The sequence below is a fragment of the Tupaia chinensis genome, unplaced genomic scaffold, assembly GCF_000334495.1.
Source record: "Tupaia chinensis unplaced genomic scaffold, TupChi_1.0 Scaffold000044_1, whole genome shotgun sequence".
Classification (NCBI taxonomy): Eukaryota; Metazoa; Chordata; class Mammalia; order Scandentia; family Tupaiidae; genus Tupaia; species Tupaia belangeri.
The window spans coordinates 566,209-586,089 of record NW_006159500.1 but is presented as its reverse complement, the minus strand read 5'-3'; the positions used below and the strand labels follow the sequence as shown (position 1 = coordinate 586,089).

The window sequence follows — 19,881 nt, the reverse complement described above, 5'->3', positions numbered from 1 at the left end:
ATAGGTAGAAAGAGGAGAGGAGAGAAAGGGAATAAAAACATGTTAAATGAGTCCTTGGATCAGATGTATGCAAAAGATGAACTAGCCATGCAAGAGCTACAATATCCTGCAACTCAGTACCATCTGAACACCTGTCACTACCAGGAAAAGGGTCTCTGGCATATATTAGATTACTCATCCTACATCCCATAATAGCAACACCAACATGTGTGTGTTAGTATTTTATAGTTTAAAAGGTTTTCTCAGATTCTGTCTCATGCACTGATATTACCATGAGAATAAACCAACCAGAACACTGTCCTACTGGAAAAAAAAATTACGACATATTTTTATACAAGTTGGGCTTTCTCCCTAAACATTGTATAAAAGTGACTGCTGACTTATGGTATCAGGTATATGATGAGTTATAAATTGTGTAAAGATGATGAAAAATGCAATCTGTGTGACAATACATCAGCTATGCTCTCAAGACAATCCACAAGAGGAGTTGCAGACTGGATAGAAGAGGTGATTTCAAAATTATGTTGCAACAGAGCTAATGTGACATAGCTCCAAGCACTATGGCTATAATTAAATTAAATATAATAGTGACTAAGGATTGCCAAGTCCTGATATTACCATGTTGTCAAACAAAGTCCTGTTGTCAAACAAAGCAAAAGGGAGCACATAGTCAAAATTCTGAGTGAGATGTATTAATTTTAAATAAGCCTCAACCAAGCTTCCATTGCTACGAGGCTAGATTCTTTGTATAAAATAAATTATGTTCTCAGTGGAATCTGAATGGCCAATGTACAAATGAAACTAGGAGAATGTCAACCCAAATAGATACTAATGAATACATAATCTTCCATCTATAGATGTTAATGATTAATTTTCTTATATATGAGTGTGAAACAAATGCAATAGATTTGCTTTCTCAGAAAACATAGTACATATAATATTAATTAAACTTAAAATGTGTTCACAAAGACACAGGCAACTCAACTCAAAGGGAAATACACTGATGTTTGTGTTAAATAAATAAACATATTGGAAAGCTGATTCTTTTGTCATTACTGTAAAATAAAAAAAAAATTACTAGTCATCAACTTATATGCTCATTTATCCTTCTCTCCAGTCATAGTTTTATCAGGAGCTCCCTCGGTATTTGGGGGTCAAATCCCTGTTACTTTGACATACCAAGTTGTGCTTGGCTCTTCCTGAACTTTAATCTTAAGAAAGACCCAAGAATCTGATCTGAATCTTGCATCTCTGTGTGTTTTAAATGGCAACGATGTATTTAATGATGAGAGTGGATAAAGAAAACAATAGCAATAGTTGGCATTGTTCCCAAGAAAAGGAATTCAAATAGAGTGATATAGAAATCATTCAGATCTCTAATATAAACATGAAAGCCCTGAATTTATGCAGAATATGGAAAGCAAAGTGAAAAAAATAGCTGGATAGTAACTTACTATAAACAATGAAAGGGAATATCCATTTGGAAAGATACATTTTTAACAGATCCATTTTCAGAAGGTATAAGATATACATACTTTCTTGTATGAAGGACTTTGTAGAAGAAAACATAAAGACTAGACGTATACATGTAAGAATAATAGTTTAGTAATAGAAAGGATGTCTTATAAATCTTAAAGAAGGGTATAAAAAGAAAGGTAACACAATAAATATAGACCATGTAGGAGTAGGAGCAGAAGATGGAGTAATCTAAAATTACCTAGCCATAAAAACATAATTGAAACAATACCTAATAGAGTCATGAGAAATAGGCATAGCATTTCAAAGTATTTATAATCACAGACAGAACTAATCAGAGGAGAAAGAAAGAATTGTCATCAGCACCTAGAAGGGAAGTTAAACCATGGAAATGGAAGTTAAGAACCCACAGATAAGGGATAGAAAGAAAAGACAGGGTCACTACATGAAGCAATTCAATGGAATCCTAACATGTAAGAGGGACTTTTAATCCAACTTGCCTTTACAATTCTGTTCAAATTCCATCTCTTTCATGAGCCTTCTCTAGGCAGGTCTGTTCAGTAGGCTGTCTTACTTTCCTCTTACGTGGTAGATGATTCCTTGCACAGTGACTAAACTCCCCTCGTTATTTTGGAGAGCATAGTATATTATCTTCTCAACTATTGTGCTCTTTGATAACTAGATTCAGTGGTTGCTATTTACTTGCATTTTTCACAGCTAGCAGTTCAATTTTATAATCAGAGTGGCTATTCAGTGAGTTATTTGTTATACAGATAAACAGATCAACTTGCTTTGTTTGCAGATAGAAAAATCACTTAAAAGGAATAAAAGGACTTATGATATCATGTAAGAACTGAGCATTAGAATTGGAAAAGGCCACTCTTTTCATATCCTTAAAGCATTGGGTGGGGACAAATCAGTCTCAAAGGAAAGACTTAGGCTAGTTAAACAAATGTGCAGGTAAAGAGAAAGTATATAAATGACAATAAGTTGAAAAGATAATGTAGGAGAGATTAAGATATTTCTTTAATGAAAACAAATACTAGGAAACCAATATGAAATGTTAAGATTTAATTTTATGGTCAAACTCTGACAGCAATATTATCTCAAAGATTTACCACTCAGTAGTGAGAAGTTCAGGAGCAAACACAATCAATACAATTTCACGTTAATTTGTACTGCTGATTATTTTTGGCAGGAGGAGGGGAGAGGTTTATGCAATAGGGTGCATGAGCTTGCCAGACAGACAGAGAGAGACAGAGAGACAGAAAGCGAGAAATCACCCCCCAGAGGGGATGGCCACGCCACAATCTCTTCTCCTCCATTCTCCTCTCAGGATCTTGGGCATGCATGCACACGCGCCTGGCGTGAGTTTAAGCCACCGGGTCTGGGACTCGTACCACAGTCAACTACATGAAAGTCCAGCAAGATAGCCATTATGCCAACTGCTGATTCTGTAGTGCTGATTTGAAAGGGTGCTTTAGAAAAAGTGGTTCTAAATCTATTCAAAGTCCTTGTGTAGCTTTGCTATCAAAACACCTAGTGATGTGTACTGTGTTTTTGGTCTAAAGATGACACTTTTAAGTTCAAGGAGTTCCTACAGAGCATATAAATCTTGAGATCTTAGAAACATAATCCCTTGTAGATATGAACTTTTAAACAGTAGTTCACAGCATTGATATTCATCTTAATTCAGGTGACTTGAACTCAAGCCTCATAACTGTGTGAGTGGCCTCACTGCATATATATATTATGCCAGATGCTTTGATGTGTTAATATCATATTACACCTTAAATTATATCATAAGTACCCATCTTTACCCTAATTAGTAAAAAAAAAATTATTTTTTAAAAAAATCATCAGCTTGGGAAAGCATTGTTTCATGATGCACAACATGGAGGAAACCTTAAAATTACAAGTACTGAGAAAGAAATCAGATCATTTCACTTCAGCAATTGAAATTAAACTTGTTCTCCCTTGCTCCAACTACAAGCCATAGTTAATGTTCAGTTACTTGACTTAGAGTTGATGATCTGGATCCGTTTCTCCCATTTCTAAAAGAACTTGTCCATAACGTTCAGATCAGTGCTTCACCTTTCTGTTTTGCTTTTTGCATTGTTGAGCAAACTTATCCACTGAGGACATTTAATATAATGCCTGGCAGTGTGATTGACAGAGACCCACATTTAGCTCCTAGAAAGAATTGTTCCAACATTATGTGGACTGTAGTGAACACTTTTAAAAACCGTGAAGGCATAGAAAACAAAAGAGCTCATTCTTTAAAAAAAGAAAAAAATCGGAGAGCTAAATATACCCTGTTAATTTAAGTACATGAATCACATGATATTTAAAATACTTTGCTTGTAAAATTACAAGGGTACTTTGAAAAGCCCATGGAAAAATAGGATTAAAGATAGTGCAGATGTAACACAACTGAACTTACATGGGAAAGGTCCTGGTTTTGCATCCTAGAACTTCCCTGACCATGCTAAGTGTATGTGGGTACCCGAGACCCGAGCTGATTGAGACTGAGAGTGGATTACAGTGTGAGGACCCTGTTAGGATGTGTGCTTCTCTATGTGTCTCTCTCTCTCTTTAGTGGAATGAATAAATAAATAAAAATAAGAAATAAAAAAAGCAAATTAATTTTGGTGTGAAAAATATAACTGAAGTTCATGCACAGTGCTTTCCAAAGTCACATTTTCCAGAAACTTTTAAAAGATGCCTAGTGTACTGATTGTTCTGTTTACTGATGTGAGATGACCCAGAGAATACACTGAGAACTCTTTTAGAATGCTCCTTTTAAGTTGCTATAGAAACAAAAATTTTAAGTAAATATATTTTAACCATTTTCTTTTTGCACATTTTTTAGGCTCTACTGTCTCCACTTTGAGTACCCAGTGGTGCCGCAGGATAGACACAGCATTGATAGTCATCTTAATTCAGGTGACTTGAATTCGAGCCTCGTATTTTAATTTAACTTGGACAAGACCCTGAAAACCTTTTGACTACAGCATTGTTATCTGAAAATGGGAGTTTGAGATCTACTGACATCACACAGAGTATTGGAAACTGAAAGAAGATTATGTATGTGGAAATATTTCTGAGCTTTAAAGTACTGCCGCCACTCAGTACTAAAAGACAGAAATTTGATCCAGCACAGGATGATGTAGAGTCAATGTTCCTGTTTCCTCCTTCTAAATATAACAGCATACTCTCAAAGAAACTCAACAGGCAATCATAAAATGCCCCTGAAAGGTAGAAAAAAATGTAAATTGACTAGAGACTTCAAGATTTAAGAAATGACACTACAGCAAGTTCTTGGGTTTTTGGTTTTGTTTTGGTTAGGTTTTATTCTCTGATATATCTTTGGCCAAACTTGAACTAAGTTGAACAAGAAGAGCATTGCAAGAGATCTGAAAACCAAATTATATTGGGAAATACAGCCTAAGAATAGGCCTGCATCTACATACCAGACCAAAATATGTCCGCTGAAGGCACCAAGGAGGCATTCCGCCTGGAACAAACAACAGGCACTCAAACAAAGCAGCAAACAAAAAACTGAGAAAAGTCCCCACTCTGACAGTGCACCTGAGAAAGGCCCACATTCTCTGGCCAAGTGTCAGGAAAGGGGAAGTGAAGCAGGGTCTTAGGGCCACTTTGTTCCTAACCCATATTAGCAGCAATAGATTGGTGGGGGCGGGGTCCCTTTCACCAATAGAGATGGCGTCAGATAAGCCCAGAGAAGTCAACACCTTCCCCCATCAGCAGTAGCTTCTGATGCACTTGTAGTGGTAACATCAGTAGATCCCATGTGGGTAATGCATTCCCTGCTCTCACCTGCTGGTACCATGTGGACAGAGAATACAGAACAGCAGAAACACTTTCTAACTCACAGTAGCAGCATCTACCATCCCTACTACTGAAAATAGGGAAGTGTTTTCTGCAACTTGTAGGTGGTACCAGTAAGAATATATCAGATGCTCCCAAGTTAGAAGAACTAAGCATGTCCAAAGAGCATTGCAAGAGACCTGAAAACCAAATTATAGCCTACAATTTAGGACAGAACCTTCATACCAGAGCAAAACTGGGACACCATTTGCTAAAATAAAACATTTTTATTTCAATTGTTCATTTAAACAAAGTAAAAAAAATAGTTTGGCAGTTTCTCCTAAAACTAAAATGTATTTACCATATAACATAGCAATTATACTTTCAGGCGCTTATCCTAGAGAAACAAAAATGCATATTCACACAGAAACCTGTACACAAATGTTTATAGTAATGTTATTCCTATTAGCCCTGAATGAGAAACAACTCACAAGTCCTTCAGGAGGTAAATGTTTAATGGTTCATCTATACCATAGTATTTTGGCATAGTATACAGCAATAAAAAGTAATAAACTATTGATACATACTCTTGATTAGATTTTAACATATCTCATGTTTGCATAGATTTTTTTCACTCAACACAATTATGTTGAGTGAAAAAAGCTAATCTCCAAAGTTTACATAGCATATGATTGACTTCTATAACATTTTTGAAAACAAAGTTATCTAGCTGAAGAACAGATCTGTGATTGACAAGGGTTATATTGGGTAGCAAAGGTGATGAGTATATTTCTACAAGGCTGATGGAACAGTCCTAAATCTCGATTGTGGCTGTAGTTACATATACCTACATGCATAATATAACTGTATAGAACTACACACACAGAGACACACACATACACACACACACACACACACACACACACACACGTATTTGTTTGGCAAAGTCTGAATAAGCTCTGTGATACCAATGTGGATTTCTTAGTTTTGATATTGTACTATTACATATTTATATAGGTTGTTAACATTGGGGAAGGCTAGGAAGGGTGTGCAGTACTCATTGTGTATTTCTTTGCAGCTTCATGTGAATTTATAACCACTTGAAATAATTTTTTTTTTTTTAGGTTTTTGCTAGAGGGTGCATACACTTGCTGGAGAGACAGAGAGAGACAGAGAGAGGGAAAGTGAGATATCAACCCAGTGCCCTAACCACCAAGTCACCTACTGAACCCAATAAAACAATTTTTAGTAGTCATATTTGAAAATTTTGAAACTGGGACCAGTAGGTGGTACGGTGGTTAAGGTGCTGGACACTTCCACATGGCTGACCATAGTTTGAGTCCCAGACCCAGTGGCTTGCTTTCTTGCTTTCCTTTTCTCTGTGTGTCTTTCTCTGGTCAAATTAAAATAAAATAAATTTTATTTTTTAAAATTAAACAACATAATTCTTAAAAAAGAATTTTTGAAATCATGCTGCTACCATGCAAACAGATGTGATGATATAAACATTATTTTATACGTCATATGCATTAAAAAGTAAGGAGAAAACATACCTCATTTCTAATCGTGAAAGTAACTTGACCAAACTAAATAGGACAGAACTTTAGAATACTTACAAAGATACTACTTTATAGCTATAATAAGTATTAAGGTTGGAAGAGGAAATATGTAAATAACTAGTATAGAAATAATATTTAAAGAACTTAAAAGCTTTTATCATCTGGACACAAAACTATGCTGAGCAGACATTGGGACCAGTTAGAATAGATGCCAGTCACAAAATTTGGTACAGTTGCACAACAATGGAATATCCATTCTATGTGATTTATTTTGGATAAATTGTATTATTTCCTCCACAAAAAAATTGTATATTTCTAAAATGTGATATATTTGAATATTCCTGAACTGGAGATACTGGTAAGGGTACAATATTATTGGATAAAGTATACTTTTGTGTTGCTATAGAAAATCATGACTAATAAGAATAACCTACTAGTTATCTAAGTAAGAATTAATTAAATAAGAACCAAGTGTTCCTACTGTTTTTGTTTTGTTTTATTAAATGAACATTAATTCTGAGTAGAGTGTGAACCTATCAGGTTTTTTATTTTATTTTTTTTCCTTGAGTTTTGGAAGTCAGTTATTTTGTTTCTTAGGTTTTTGCCATAGAGTTTATACACTTGTTAAAGAGAGACAGAGACAGTGAAAGGTAAAGTAAAAAATTGCCCCAGGGAAAGGAAAAAATCGCCCCCTGGGGAGATGACCACACTGTAATCCCTTCTCCTCTACTCTCCTCCTTGGATTTTGGGCACACGCACATATGTACCTGGCATGATTTTCAAGTTACTGGGTCTGGGACTGGAACCACAGTTGGCCATGTGGGAGTCCAGTGCCTTAATCACCACGCCATCTGTTGGTCTCACTTCTACTGCTAAGATAGTTGACATTTCCTTATTATTTTTTTTATTTTTACAAAACATTCAAAGTATCAGTATAAAAACAAAATATTGCTCAAATTAATTCCTAATATTTAAATATTTGTGTTCCATATTTGCAAAAAATCAACATGTTACATTTTAAAGTATTAGTATTTGACAGTTAATATTGTCAAAGTCTCCTTTTTTTTTTTGGAGAGGTTTTCGCTATAGGGCGCGTGCACTCGCCAGGCAGAGAGAGACATAGAGACAGAAAGCGAGAAATCACCCCCCAGGGGGGATGGTCATGCTGCAATCCCTTCTCCTCCATTCTCCTCTTGGGATCTTGGGCACGCACGCACCCCGGCGTGAGTTTTAAGTCACCGGGACGTGAACCGCGGTCTACTACGTGGGAGTCCAGCGACATAGCCATTACACTAACTGCTGGTTCCCTCAAAGTCTGCTTTTATAATATTTTTATAGTATAAAACATTTCTTACAAACATAATCTTGGCAGGTTAATCAGATTAGTAAAACTAATACTTAAAGGTGAAATTGATTTGATCATATTTAGTCTTCTTGAGAAATTAGGATCACTAGTTTTCTATATAAATTTAATGAGAGAATAGGACAGAGCCTCTTTAAGAGGAGATAAATCATGCAGACACTGAAGTACAAAAATAAAAGTATTCATCTCCTAATCTGTGTCAGTTTTATAAAACTCACTTAAGCAATGACATGGAAATAATTAGTGTTTTCTACTATTTTGGAAAGGCAACCTCTTCCTCTTGAGAAGAAATTCAGTTTCATAAATATTATAAAACATAGCTGTCTTTGTTCACATGCATTTTTGGACATTCATGTTAAAAGATAGATTAATAGTTCAAAGTATTAATGAATACCAGTTGAAATGTAGTTCTCATGCAGTAAATGGGTTAAGATTATATGATTTTTTCCACTTGTAGTAGCATAAGAAAATGCACTAATAAATTAGATAGATACTCAGTACAGAAAAGAAGCCATGCAGTTCCCACAGATATACTTCTATTACTTTGAAAAATTTAGATTCAGGGTAACGGAACGAAGGGGACTCCCTCCCCCCCAACCCTGCTGACCTATTAATATCAGGCTGGAAGGAACTAGATGAATAATTTTAGCCTATATAGATTTATTCATTTCCATCTTTCTAGGTTACCCTAGAGTAATTCAAAACTATTAAGGTAGACCAATTATTCTGAATTTTTTTCCCCTTGTCTTCTATGAGAATAAACTGCTGGTTCAGAGCCCTACCTAAAGGAAAGGAAGTAAGCAATGCTTTAGAATTCATGGTACAATATGCACTGTGCCTCCTATAAGTGAAGCAAAATATGCACAAAAGAGGTAAAATTCCCACTTTCAAAGTAAGAAAAACCTAGGTTCCCAGAGATGAAGTACTTTGCCCAAGAACCCACAGATAAACATTTGAAATGTAAAATAGTTTCCCCTGGCCCAAAATTCCAGCTTCTCCTAAACTTAATAGTGTGGTACTACTGAATTTTATCATGTTTCGACTTTGAGGAATAAATGGTCCTCCCAGGCTTTACTCCTTTTTGATATTATCATCATTAACTCAGTGATTCCTATGGGATAGCTTACCACAGGCATGTTTATCATTGGAAGTATCTCAAGAGAAATCCCACACTACTGCTTTTGAGGGGACAAATATGATGATACTTTATACAGTTTAACCAAATGTACATCCAAATTATTTAATAACTACCTGCCATTTCTATGGCATTAAAAAGGACTATATTGGTTTGCAAAACAGCATCCCCCAAATACTAATATTAGAACTTAGTAGTAGGTGGAATTTTTTCTCTGCCATGCAGACGGGTGCTAAAACTCCAGAAATGCGCAGAACACAATGACTTCAGTATTTTCAACTGTATTGTGAGAAAAGGAAATACATTTTACATTTAGTAGTAGAGTTATCTACCCTTCAAATAAAAAGGCAAGATGAGTACTTTAGTGTCTTGTTTAATATGCATTTGTTCTAAATCATCCATGTCCCCTCTTTCTCCTTGACAATAAGGAGAAAACATTTGCTAATTTTTCCAGTAGATCAAAAATTATTTATATCAGTTGATATCTCCTCCCATCTCTCTTTCACTTGTATTTCTTATTATCGACCCAGAAATTATGTAACATACCCATTACATCCAAAGATACATACAATTTCAGGTCTATAACTAAATACACAGGCCTAAATGCCTTCATATAGACAAAATGGTATACAACCTTGAGGGATTCAAATATACATTATAATAAAAAAAGAATTTATGATATGCAACCTAGTAATACCTAAAGTGCACAATTTAATTATTACTGTGCTAACATTTCTGCTTCCAGATAGGATGGAGTTTATAAGCCAGGAGAAAACAGAAAATCTAGACAAAAGGTAACATATAAGCACTTTAAAGAGATCAGAACTGTTGAAACTAAAAGTATAGAAGGTAGAAGAGTCTGAAAATAAGAGAACTCTGGGGAGGTAAAGAAAGAATTGGCGGTTGATTTTTGCTGGTTCTGAGCTCTTAGAATCTGAGTCCAGATTTGGCTGGGAGAAAGCCCACGATGGGGGTTAGCAAATCCTGCATTGATTTGAGGACTCTTGAGGTATTAGAGAGACAAAAGGTAAATGTGTGAGATCTCAAACACTCAGCCCATTATCCCTAACAGATATTTGTCAAATTCTAAAGGTGCCAAAAAGCTAAACTGAAACCCCTGAAAAGCACCCTACATCTTTGGCAGTCTTGCAATTCCAAGAAGAACAATATTAAAAAATAATTTGTGTCCAAGACCTGCCAAGGAGAACTCACCAGGCAAGAGTTTGTCCATGGATTGAATCCAGCTCATCCCTTTATATATGACCCATAAACTCAAAATAGTTTTTGTACTTTTAAATGGTTGGGGGAAAAAAATAAAGGAAGAATAATATTTTGAGATATGAACATTTGCAAAGCTCCAATTTTTGTGCTCATAAAGCTTTATCAGAACATATCCATAACCTTTATATACGGACTTTGGCTGTTGTCACACAATGACAACAAAGACGATGACCTGGAAATCCTGAACTCTTACTACCTGGCCCTTTATAGGAAATTTTGAGCCTTCACTAAGCTGTTAGTTAAAAACTTTCAGAGGCAAATGCCCTAACAGGGGTAAATGAAACTCAACCAAACATCACATTGGCTCAGTTCTAAATTCATTAGGCTTAGTTCTACCAGCCTTGCAGAGGAAGAATACATCTTTGCTGGAGAAAGATATCATTTGGAGTCTCTACAATATTTTTTATACACATTTCAAACATGTTACAGTTTTCAGAATATATTAACTTTGATCTGAGCTGAACTAAGATATACATAAGGAAGCCCGACTTATCTGGCAAGCTCAATAACAATACATCAACATCCAACACCTTTAACAAACAATATTAATCTACGTTGTTCAAAGAAAAGAAAAATAAAACATAGCTAATAACATTACTTAAAGCACTTTTCTTGTCTAGAATAATAGCATTCTAAGTAACTAGATGTTAGCTTCCATTGTAGAACTTCCAATATGGAATAAAGTCTATGAATGATTTGTTTTGAAGCTGCCAAAAAGTTAAACAAACAGTAACTGACCAGCTGTAAATTACTCTGTGCTATAAACTGTCTCGTTGGATTCATTTTTCAATGGCACAATGTTCATAGGACAGTGGCATTATATATTACACCATCCAGAGAAGACTGACAAGCATAGGTGTGGGGAACACTGGTAATATTGAACTATTGTAATTATGCAATATGTTATGCCTACATTTCTCCCAGGATTTTAAAGTTTGACTTTAATAACTTTATAAAACAAAAGGAATAACTCAAAGGAACAAGACAGCTGAGGAATTCATTATGTCAGAACTGAAAAATTGTTAAATTCATTTTAATTAGGACATACTAAGGTTTTACATCTGTGGCATAAGTAAATTGTTACTTCCAGATATAGCAGATCAGGTCATTTTAATTTATAACCTATTATGTGTCTTATTGGTGTCAATGAAATATAACTCAATAGTATTTGAAAGGTCAGGTCACATTCTAATTTTATGAGATTCAACATATATCATCATATTATTATAGAGAAGGGATACAGATACAGTTATGAATATAAAATTAAATGTGACTATTAAAAATTGGAGATACATGCATACACACTCACACACACACATACACATATAGACTGCATTATCTATTTTGTAATTTAACTCTGTAGTGTACCTAGCCTGGAAACCCTTACAACATAGAAATGTGCAATATTATCTGGATGGATAATTATCTGAGAAAGCTAGAATTATAGTTAAAAATGAAAGGACTTTTAGAATTATAAACTTTAAAAGTTGACTTTTCAAAAAACTTTCTTTAAACTTTAAGTATTCTGTTATTTTCTTCACCTTCAAGAACTCCTCAATGACAGACACCTCTGAAGAGAGCTCTAATAATTTGATCAGATAAAAGCTGTGAATGTAGTCAAATAATAAATCACCATGAGAGTATGCTATTTACCATTTTGCTAAATTACAAGTGCTCTTTTACCATTTCACTCACTATTTTTGAAAATTACAAGCCTCAATTAACAGACTTCACCTATATAGTTTACTAATTTTACAAAAAGGTTTGTATTCCTCTTGTCCTCAAAATTATTTTTTTTTAATTTCACATACATGAAAGTAGTCCATTTATAAGCAGGTAAATATTGTTATATTGAGAACTGGAACATATTCAGGACAATCCAAGATATTCATGAAACTAGTGATTTTGTTGAGATGTTTAATGGAAGAAAGGTATATGTCTTTATATTACTGATTCCTTACTAACCGGCAGAACGCTATGCCTCTGAACACAAAATCAAATATTACTTACAGTTCTACAATACTGTTTTTCTATGCATTCTATCTGATTCTAATTAAAACATCAAAGTCTTCAGAAAGACATATTGCAAACAAAAAGTTCTTAGTAGGTGGCAGAAAGTCAGGCCAGGAGTCAAAGAGAACCAACAGAGATGACAGAGATGTGATATTCAGCACAGTCTCCTCAGAAAGAAAAAGCAAAACCACATGGCCCTGCTGAAATGCCGAGTTAATTCTCTCTCCTAGCTGAGCATTAAACATTACATCTTTAAAAATCTTTTCAACTAGAGCATTGCTTCTTTAGGCAAGATCCTCTTGTAAGAAACATAAACGCTCTCAAAGTGCACTGCTGAAACACCATAAAAACTTAATAACCTACCATTTTCTTTGCACTCTTCTGGAGGTTTAGCCTTTTTCGCAAGTCGTGGATCCAGCCATGATGTTGTCTTTGTGTTATGGCTGAAAAGAAAAGAGATCACTCTGAACAGACACATACTAAAAGGAATCAAGTTTATTCCTTATGAAAAAAAAGCGGGGTTAGTCCAACAAAATTGCAATCGATACACTTAATTTGCTTACTGGTTCTAAGTAGCCCTGAAGGAGGTGTAAGAGTAATTGTGCAAGGCAGCTGTAAATTTGGCAACCTCAGCTCCCTGTCCTCAAAGCAGCTATTTTTATTAAAATCAACTAGAATGTTGCCAAGTTAACCTCATTGAAAATGCAGAACTCATCCAGAGCAAAAGGAATTTATTACAAATACAGGATTCTCCAGTTGGAAGAGCAGAGTCCGCAGGCTCTGATACTGTTTCTGAGTTTTGCAAAAGAATTATTTTCATCTTAAAGCTGCCCTTTTCATAAACAGTTGTTTTGTTACTCTTTAACTACAGAGCTGGCAGAGGCAGTACAAAAGTGATGCAAATTACAGCATGTTCTTGGGATTCCTACACTTTCTCAAAAAGTGATTAATAGCAATTTCATTAACACATTCAGCTAGCTTCCACCTAAATACTTTCAGCTGGGTTAAAAAGGCAGCGATTTTTTAAAAAATGTATACATTCTACAGTTTTGGGAATGGAATTTCCAGGAATTCATGATACAATACAATTTTTATTTGAAAAAAAATGTTTTCTTCTAAGTCATCTTCCAGAAATGTAAAGAGCAAAGGAAAGATATTCTTACAGCAATGTTTTAAAAAGTGGTTCTGGAACAACCTGCGTTGGAATCCCCTGGTGGACATATTAACAAGGCATATTCTTCACAGAACTACCAACTTGGAATCTTAGAGGTGGGGCTACACCTTCCCCATCACTGGCAAGCTCTCCGGGTGAGTCTCATGCACATTATAATTCAAGAGCTGCTCAATGGTTCATAACTGCTCATTGGAGCTAAAATATTTACTGTGTACAGCTGTCTCAAGGGATCTCATCTACCAAGGGACAAATTATCAAGAATGTGACATTTGTGACGGCTTCAGGAAAAGACTGACCAAAGTGACAGGTGTGGGAAAGAATGTGGTTTATATAGGAAACAGTCAGAAGGCTGATGAATGGAACATAAAAGGGAAGAATAGAAAATAGTTTGAAAGTGAAATTAGGTCCCAATAATAAGGATACTTGTTAACTACTGTAAGGAGGTCAAGTGATAATGACATAAAGTTTACATGCGTTTCCTTTCTTAAATGAAATCTGACTCTTTTGTTATCATATTGGAACCACAAACGTTAGCTAAATAATCTGATGAATCGATCTATACTGGAAATAAGTCAGAAAATTCTTCCACGTAGTAAATTTACTAGCAAGCTTATAGAGACCAAATTCCCTCAAATTAAGGGAATTTCAAGCCAGAAAGGAGAATAATAAATCCAAGATGGTGATGAAAAGCCAGTCCAAGTTGTAAAAGCACTCTTCAAATAGCATTTAAAAAAATAAGTTAATTTTATTTAGAGGCAAAGAGAGAAAAAGAGAGACAGAAAGTGAGAAAACAAGCCACCAGGTTACGAACTTGAATGGCGGTTGGCCATGTGCGAGTTCAGCACCTTAACACCATGTCTCTGGCTGGCCCCTTCAATTAGCATTTTCTGGAAGATCGCCTCATTTTCCTATGTGTGGGGCCATCTCTGACTTGAGAACTAAGACAGTAGGACCTTGGGGTCACAAAGTTTCTGCTCTTGAAGAGGATTCCCTTTTATTTCCAACTTTCATGTAGGGGTAAAAAGAAAACACTCTGCTTCACTTTCTTCACCTTTAAGAACTCAATGAAGGATGCCTCTGAACAGCACTCTAATAATCTGATCAGATAAAGGCTGTGAATTTGATCAAATAATAAATCATCAGGAGAGCATGCCAGATTTTATTTTCCTTCAATTTAACCTTTGTAAAGTCTGATAGTGCTTCATTTTCAAGTTTCAGAAAGATATAAAGTATTGCAGACACTTTCATTTGGTTCAGGCTCCCGTTCATATGTCAATATAATCTAGTCTTTTTCTTTGAACTGAACACTTGAAGTCCAAATGGGGGTCTGACTTTCTGGAATATGAGCACAGGGTCCTCGGGTTCAGCATCTGGTATTCTCATTTTAGAAAAAAAAAAAATTACTTTAAAAATGCTCTTTACAAACATGCCTCAGTTCAAATTCTGAGTGTGTGTGTGTGTTGGTGTCTATGTTCTAGGAGATTTGGATAAGAAAAATAAATTTCTCTTCTTTTTGCTTCTTCTAAATCTTTTCACCATTTTAGAGAAAAGTCATTTCTAGGTCTCTTAGACACATTCACAAAAGCTAATACATCCATGGGTAAGTACTCAGGGACCATTAGGAAACCACTGCAGGGAATCAAATTACTATTTCAATACCATACCACCATGGGCCTCTAATACTGGCTAATTTAGTAGAGAACTGTGAGTTTCCTAGCTTTCTTGAGTTTATATGCAGTATTTCAGTACAGGATTCTATTTTTTTTTTCTTTTAGGTTGAACTAGCATTAACAGTGTGTCACTTTAATACATTTTGACAGATTGAGTCTCTTATAGTTAACAGCATTTTTGGCTGATCTTCAGAAGTGATTCTGAAAGACATGAGGGTAGTAGTTACCTCCAGTAATTGTCTTAAATACTACATGAAGATACAACACAGCATTTTTCAATAGTGGCTCTCACCAGCCTTATAATCTGCATGTTCCAGGGTGCTTTACAAAGGGAATATTTTAATGTATTTAGGAGACAACAGAGAAAGAGACTTTTCCATATCCCTAAAATCCTATATTTTTAAACCTTAATAATTCCATTTGAGGAAAGGATTAAATGATGGGCAGGAAACTGTGCACAAAATGGAAATACTGAGGGATTTTTCACAATCTGGATACTACCTTTCCTCAAATCTGAGGAGATAATGTCCTTTCACTTTCTCAGCTAGGGTAGATCCAGATGCATAACATTAGTTTTCTGTCTCACTCAAATGCTAGGAAAAGAAAATATTAATGCTATGCAATCTTTTATATAAGTATATATATATATACACACACATATATATATACATATAAATATACATATATATGTATACAATAAATATACATATATGTGTGTGTGTGTGTGTGTATTTCAATTAATGTTTCCTTAACAGAGAAATATACATATATATCAGCTTCATGTATCAAGGAACTTTTCTTATTTTATCTGGGGAACAGAATAAATCTTTTCTAGTACGTTGAATCACAATATTTTGCTTTATGTGTACCTGTGGATAAAGCTAATGTGATATAAAATGCAACCTCAAGAAAAGTCAGTCATTAAGTTCAGCCAATGCCATATTAAAAATGCAAATGAAAACCTGGGGAAAAAAAGATTCTATCATATAGACACAGCCAAAATACTTATCTGATATTAATTATATACTGAGTCTATCTGGCAGACAAGAATAAACCAAGAGTGAAATTTCATTCAACTCTGTAATTCTACTTTAAATCCATATCAGGATGACCTTGACGATATGTGATAGGCTGATCTTTAATGAATCAGAATTTGCTGTACATTTAGTAAGCTTAACCTTTGACAAGCTAACAAAAGCAGCAGGATAAATAATCACATCTAATCTAAGGAAACACTCTTCTCACATAAAATATGCTCTGTTATAGAGGAAAAGTTAGTGACAGGACAGTGCACTGCTGCAAGGGGATTCTCGCTGTCTTCTAACATGTGTTGATTGCTTACCGTGTCAGGGCTGTGGCAGAACTTTATGCTAGGGAAGCATGGCTAAGGGCTATTAGCTCCATTTTACAGGTTGAGAAACAAAGGTTGAAAGAAGCTCAATGACTTGCCTAAGGTTACACAGCTAGTGCATGACAGTGAAAAGGCTAGCATTATACCCAGTTAGATCTGATTCCCAAATCAGAGGTTTTCTATGGTTTGAAACCAAAGATGTAGGAACCTAACACTTTGGATTTTATTCTGGGGTGCTTTATTTCACTCTCTCACATGGTAATCAGTGGTCTGGTTCCTAGCTCCTGCCCATTAGTTTAGAAAGAAACTCTACCAGTTAGTAATCACTACTGAAATTCCTCTGCTAAGCATTGAATGCCTTATGTTTATTAGGCATTCTACTGAACTGCATGTGTGTAGAGAAGAAAGAGGAGTCTTGAGATTGAGGAGGTATTAATAATATTACTGAATTACTGAATATACATTCTCTCCTTATAAACTGAAATTCTCTATTTAAATACTTTCAAATCAAAGTTTCTTCATTCAGATCTGAATACTTTTTCCAGAATAAAGATTTATAGAAATCTTTATTTAGAAACCTGATTCATATCACCTAAATATGACTATGAAGTCTTCCAAGCTATACTAAAGAATTAGTTCAATAAAATGTTGTTAATGGGTAGAGTACATATTAGGAGCAAAACTTAAGTTTTACTTATAGATCATGCCATAACAGCATCCTTCCTTTCCATTTCTCATTCGCTCTACTGTGTTTCCAATCATGGCACAAACCCCTTTTCAGTTTTTTATGAACACATAACTGGATCCTCAATGGTGACCCAATTTAAACCTAGTTTTAATATGTTCTTTTTCTCTTTTATTTCTGTTTCCTTTTCTTTTCTTCTTTCCCTTTATTGCCACCTGGATCAAAACAATGTTTCTACTATTGTATACATATTAGAGTCTTTCCTTCCACTGACTGATATTTTATCAGTGGAACAAGAAATGTTTTTTATTGAGTGCATTCCTTTCCTTTGCTCTATTTTTCTCTAACAATAGTAACTGACTTAAAACAATGACAAATAAGTCCTTCTAAACAGCCAATTTGGATTCTCATTTCAGTCTCTAATGGATAAATGGTATTTTTATTCCTGAAAAACATTATACCAGGAGAAAAATAAGAAATTGAACTCAATGACATTTGAGTGCATGAAACAGTCTTTTGAACAAGGTGAACAAGATCCAGGTAAATATTTCAGAGTCAATAGCAAATCAAAATGTGGGTGGATGTTAAAGTTTCAATAATAGTAGTCACGGAAGTTCAGAGACAATAACAACTTGGAGACTATTTACTATATTTTTTGTATTTTAAAATATAAATATTAATCTCAAAGTATAAAAATGTATTAGATTTCATCTTGTAGTCAGAACACCAGGATGCTTATGTAACTTTAAAGACTTTCTTCTTCAGCATCATCCAAAAAGGAATTAAACACAATGATTCAATATATCTAAAGGATGATTAATGGTGGAAACTTTTTTTCTTTCAAGACACCATTCACTCAAGTTTCACTGTTTTTTCGCTGTTTATACATAGGTAATCCACCTCTAAAGCAATGATCTCTATTGTGTTTGTTTCCTAAATTATATTCCTATGATTTTTCATTACCATATACCTATGTGAGTTTACTGTATTACCTTTTATGTGTTTGGAAATTTTCTATTTTTTTAAAGAGAGATTTTTGCTATGGAGTGCATATGCTCAAAGAGAGATAGACAGAAAGTGAGAAATCACTCCCCAGGAGTGATGTCCATGCTGCAATCCCTTCTCCTCCATTTTCCTCTTGGGATTTTGGGCACACACGCAGATGTGCCCAGTATGAGTTTCTTTTTTCTTTTTTTGGAGAGGTTTTTGCTATAGGGCACATGCAATTGCCAGAAAGAGACAGACAGACAGACAGAAAGGGAGAAACCACCCCCCCAGGGGGGATGGCCAAGCTGCAATCCCTTCTCCTCTCAGGATCCTGGGCACACACACACACACACATCCAGTGTGAATTTAAGCCACTGGGTCAGGGACTCGAACCATAGTCGACTACATGAGAGTTCAGCAACATAGCCATTACGCTAACTGCTGGTCTCACTAGCGTGAGTTTTAAGTCTCCAGGTCTGGGACTTGAACCACGGTCAGCCATGTGGGAGTCTAGTGACATAGCATTATGCCATTTGCTGATCCCAAACAATATTTTTAAAAGAATTTTGAGGACAGCAGGTGGTTTGGGGTTAAGGTGCTAGACTCCCACGTGGCTGACCCATAGTTTGAGTCCAGGAGCTAGTGGCTTGCTTTCTCACTTTCCCTCCTTTGCCCCCCTGGTGAGTGCATGTGCCTTGTAGCAAATTAAAAAATAATAATAATAATGATAAATAAAATTAAATAAACAATTTTTTTTAAAAATAGAACTTTTATTGGGTCTAACTGGTAGTTAAGGGGCTGAACTTCACATGGCCAACCACATTAAAGTCCTAGACCTTACGGCTTGCTTTCTCACTTTTTCTCTCTCTCTCTGGTCAAATAAAATAATAATAATAATAATTAATAACAATAAAATTGAAAAAAGTCTTAAATAAACCTTCACATGTTAGAGAAAGATTTTTGCTCGAGGGTGTGTGCGCTTGGTGGAGAGAAAGAGAGACAGAAAGTGAGAAATCATCCCTCAGGAGGATGGCTACACTGCCATCACTTCTCTGTTCTCGTCCTAAGATCTTGGGCAAGCATGCACACGTGCCCAGCATGAGTTTTAAGTCACCATGTCTTGGACTCAAGCTCTAGTTGACTACATGAGCATCCAGCGACGTAACTATTTTATCACCTACTGGTCCCAAAATAAAATAAATAATTCTTAAAAAAATGTTTTTTTAAAATTATTTTTATTATACTTATTATTTTGAATATTGTGGATGTGTGTTGCACATTATTTTTGTCTTTAATACCTATTTTGTTCTGCAGATTACACCAGAATCTATACCAGTAACAAGAAATAACAAAGAA

The 19,881-nt window shown here is 35.1% G+C and overlaps 1 protein-coding gene across 1 annotated transcript in view; it reads right to left on the bottom strand.

The window, feature by feature from the left end:
* Positions 1 to 19,881, bottom strand: part of MAGI2 (membrane associated guanylate kinase, WW and PDZ domain containing 2) — a 701,446-nt gene that overhangs the window by 519,687 nt on the left and 161,878 nt on the right. Inside the window, exon 4 of the mRNA XM_027773307.1 lies at positions 13,022 to 13,101. Coding sequence (XP_027629108.1) covers positions 13,022 to 13,101 — 80 coding nt within the window. The remainder of the gene's footprint in view (positions 1 to 13,021; positions 13,102 to 19,881) is intronic.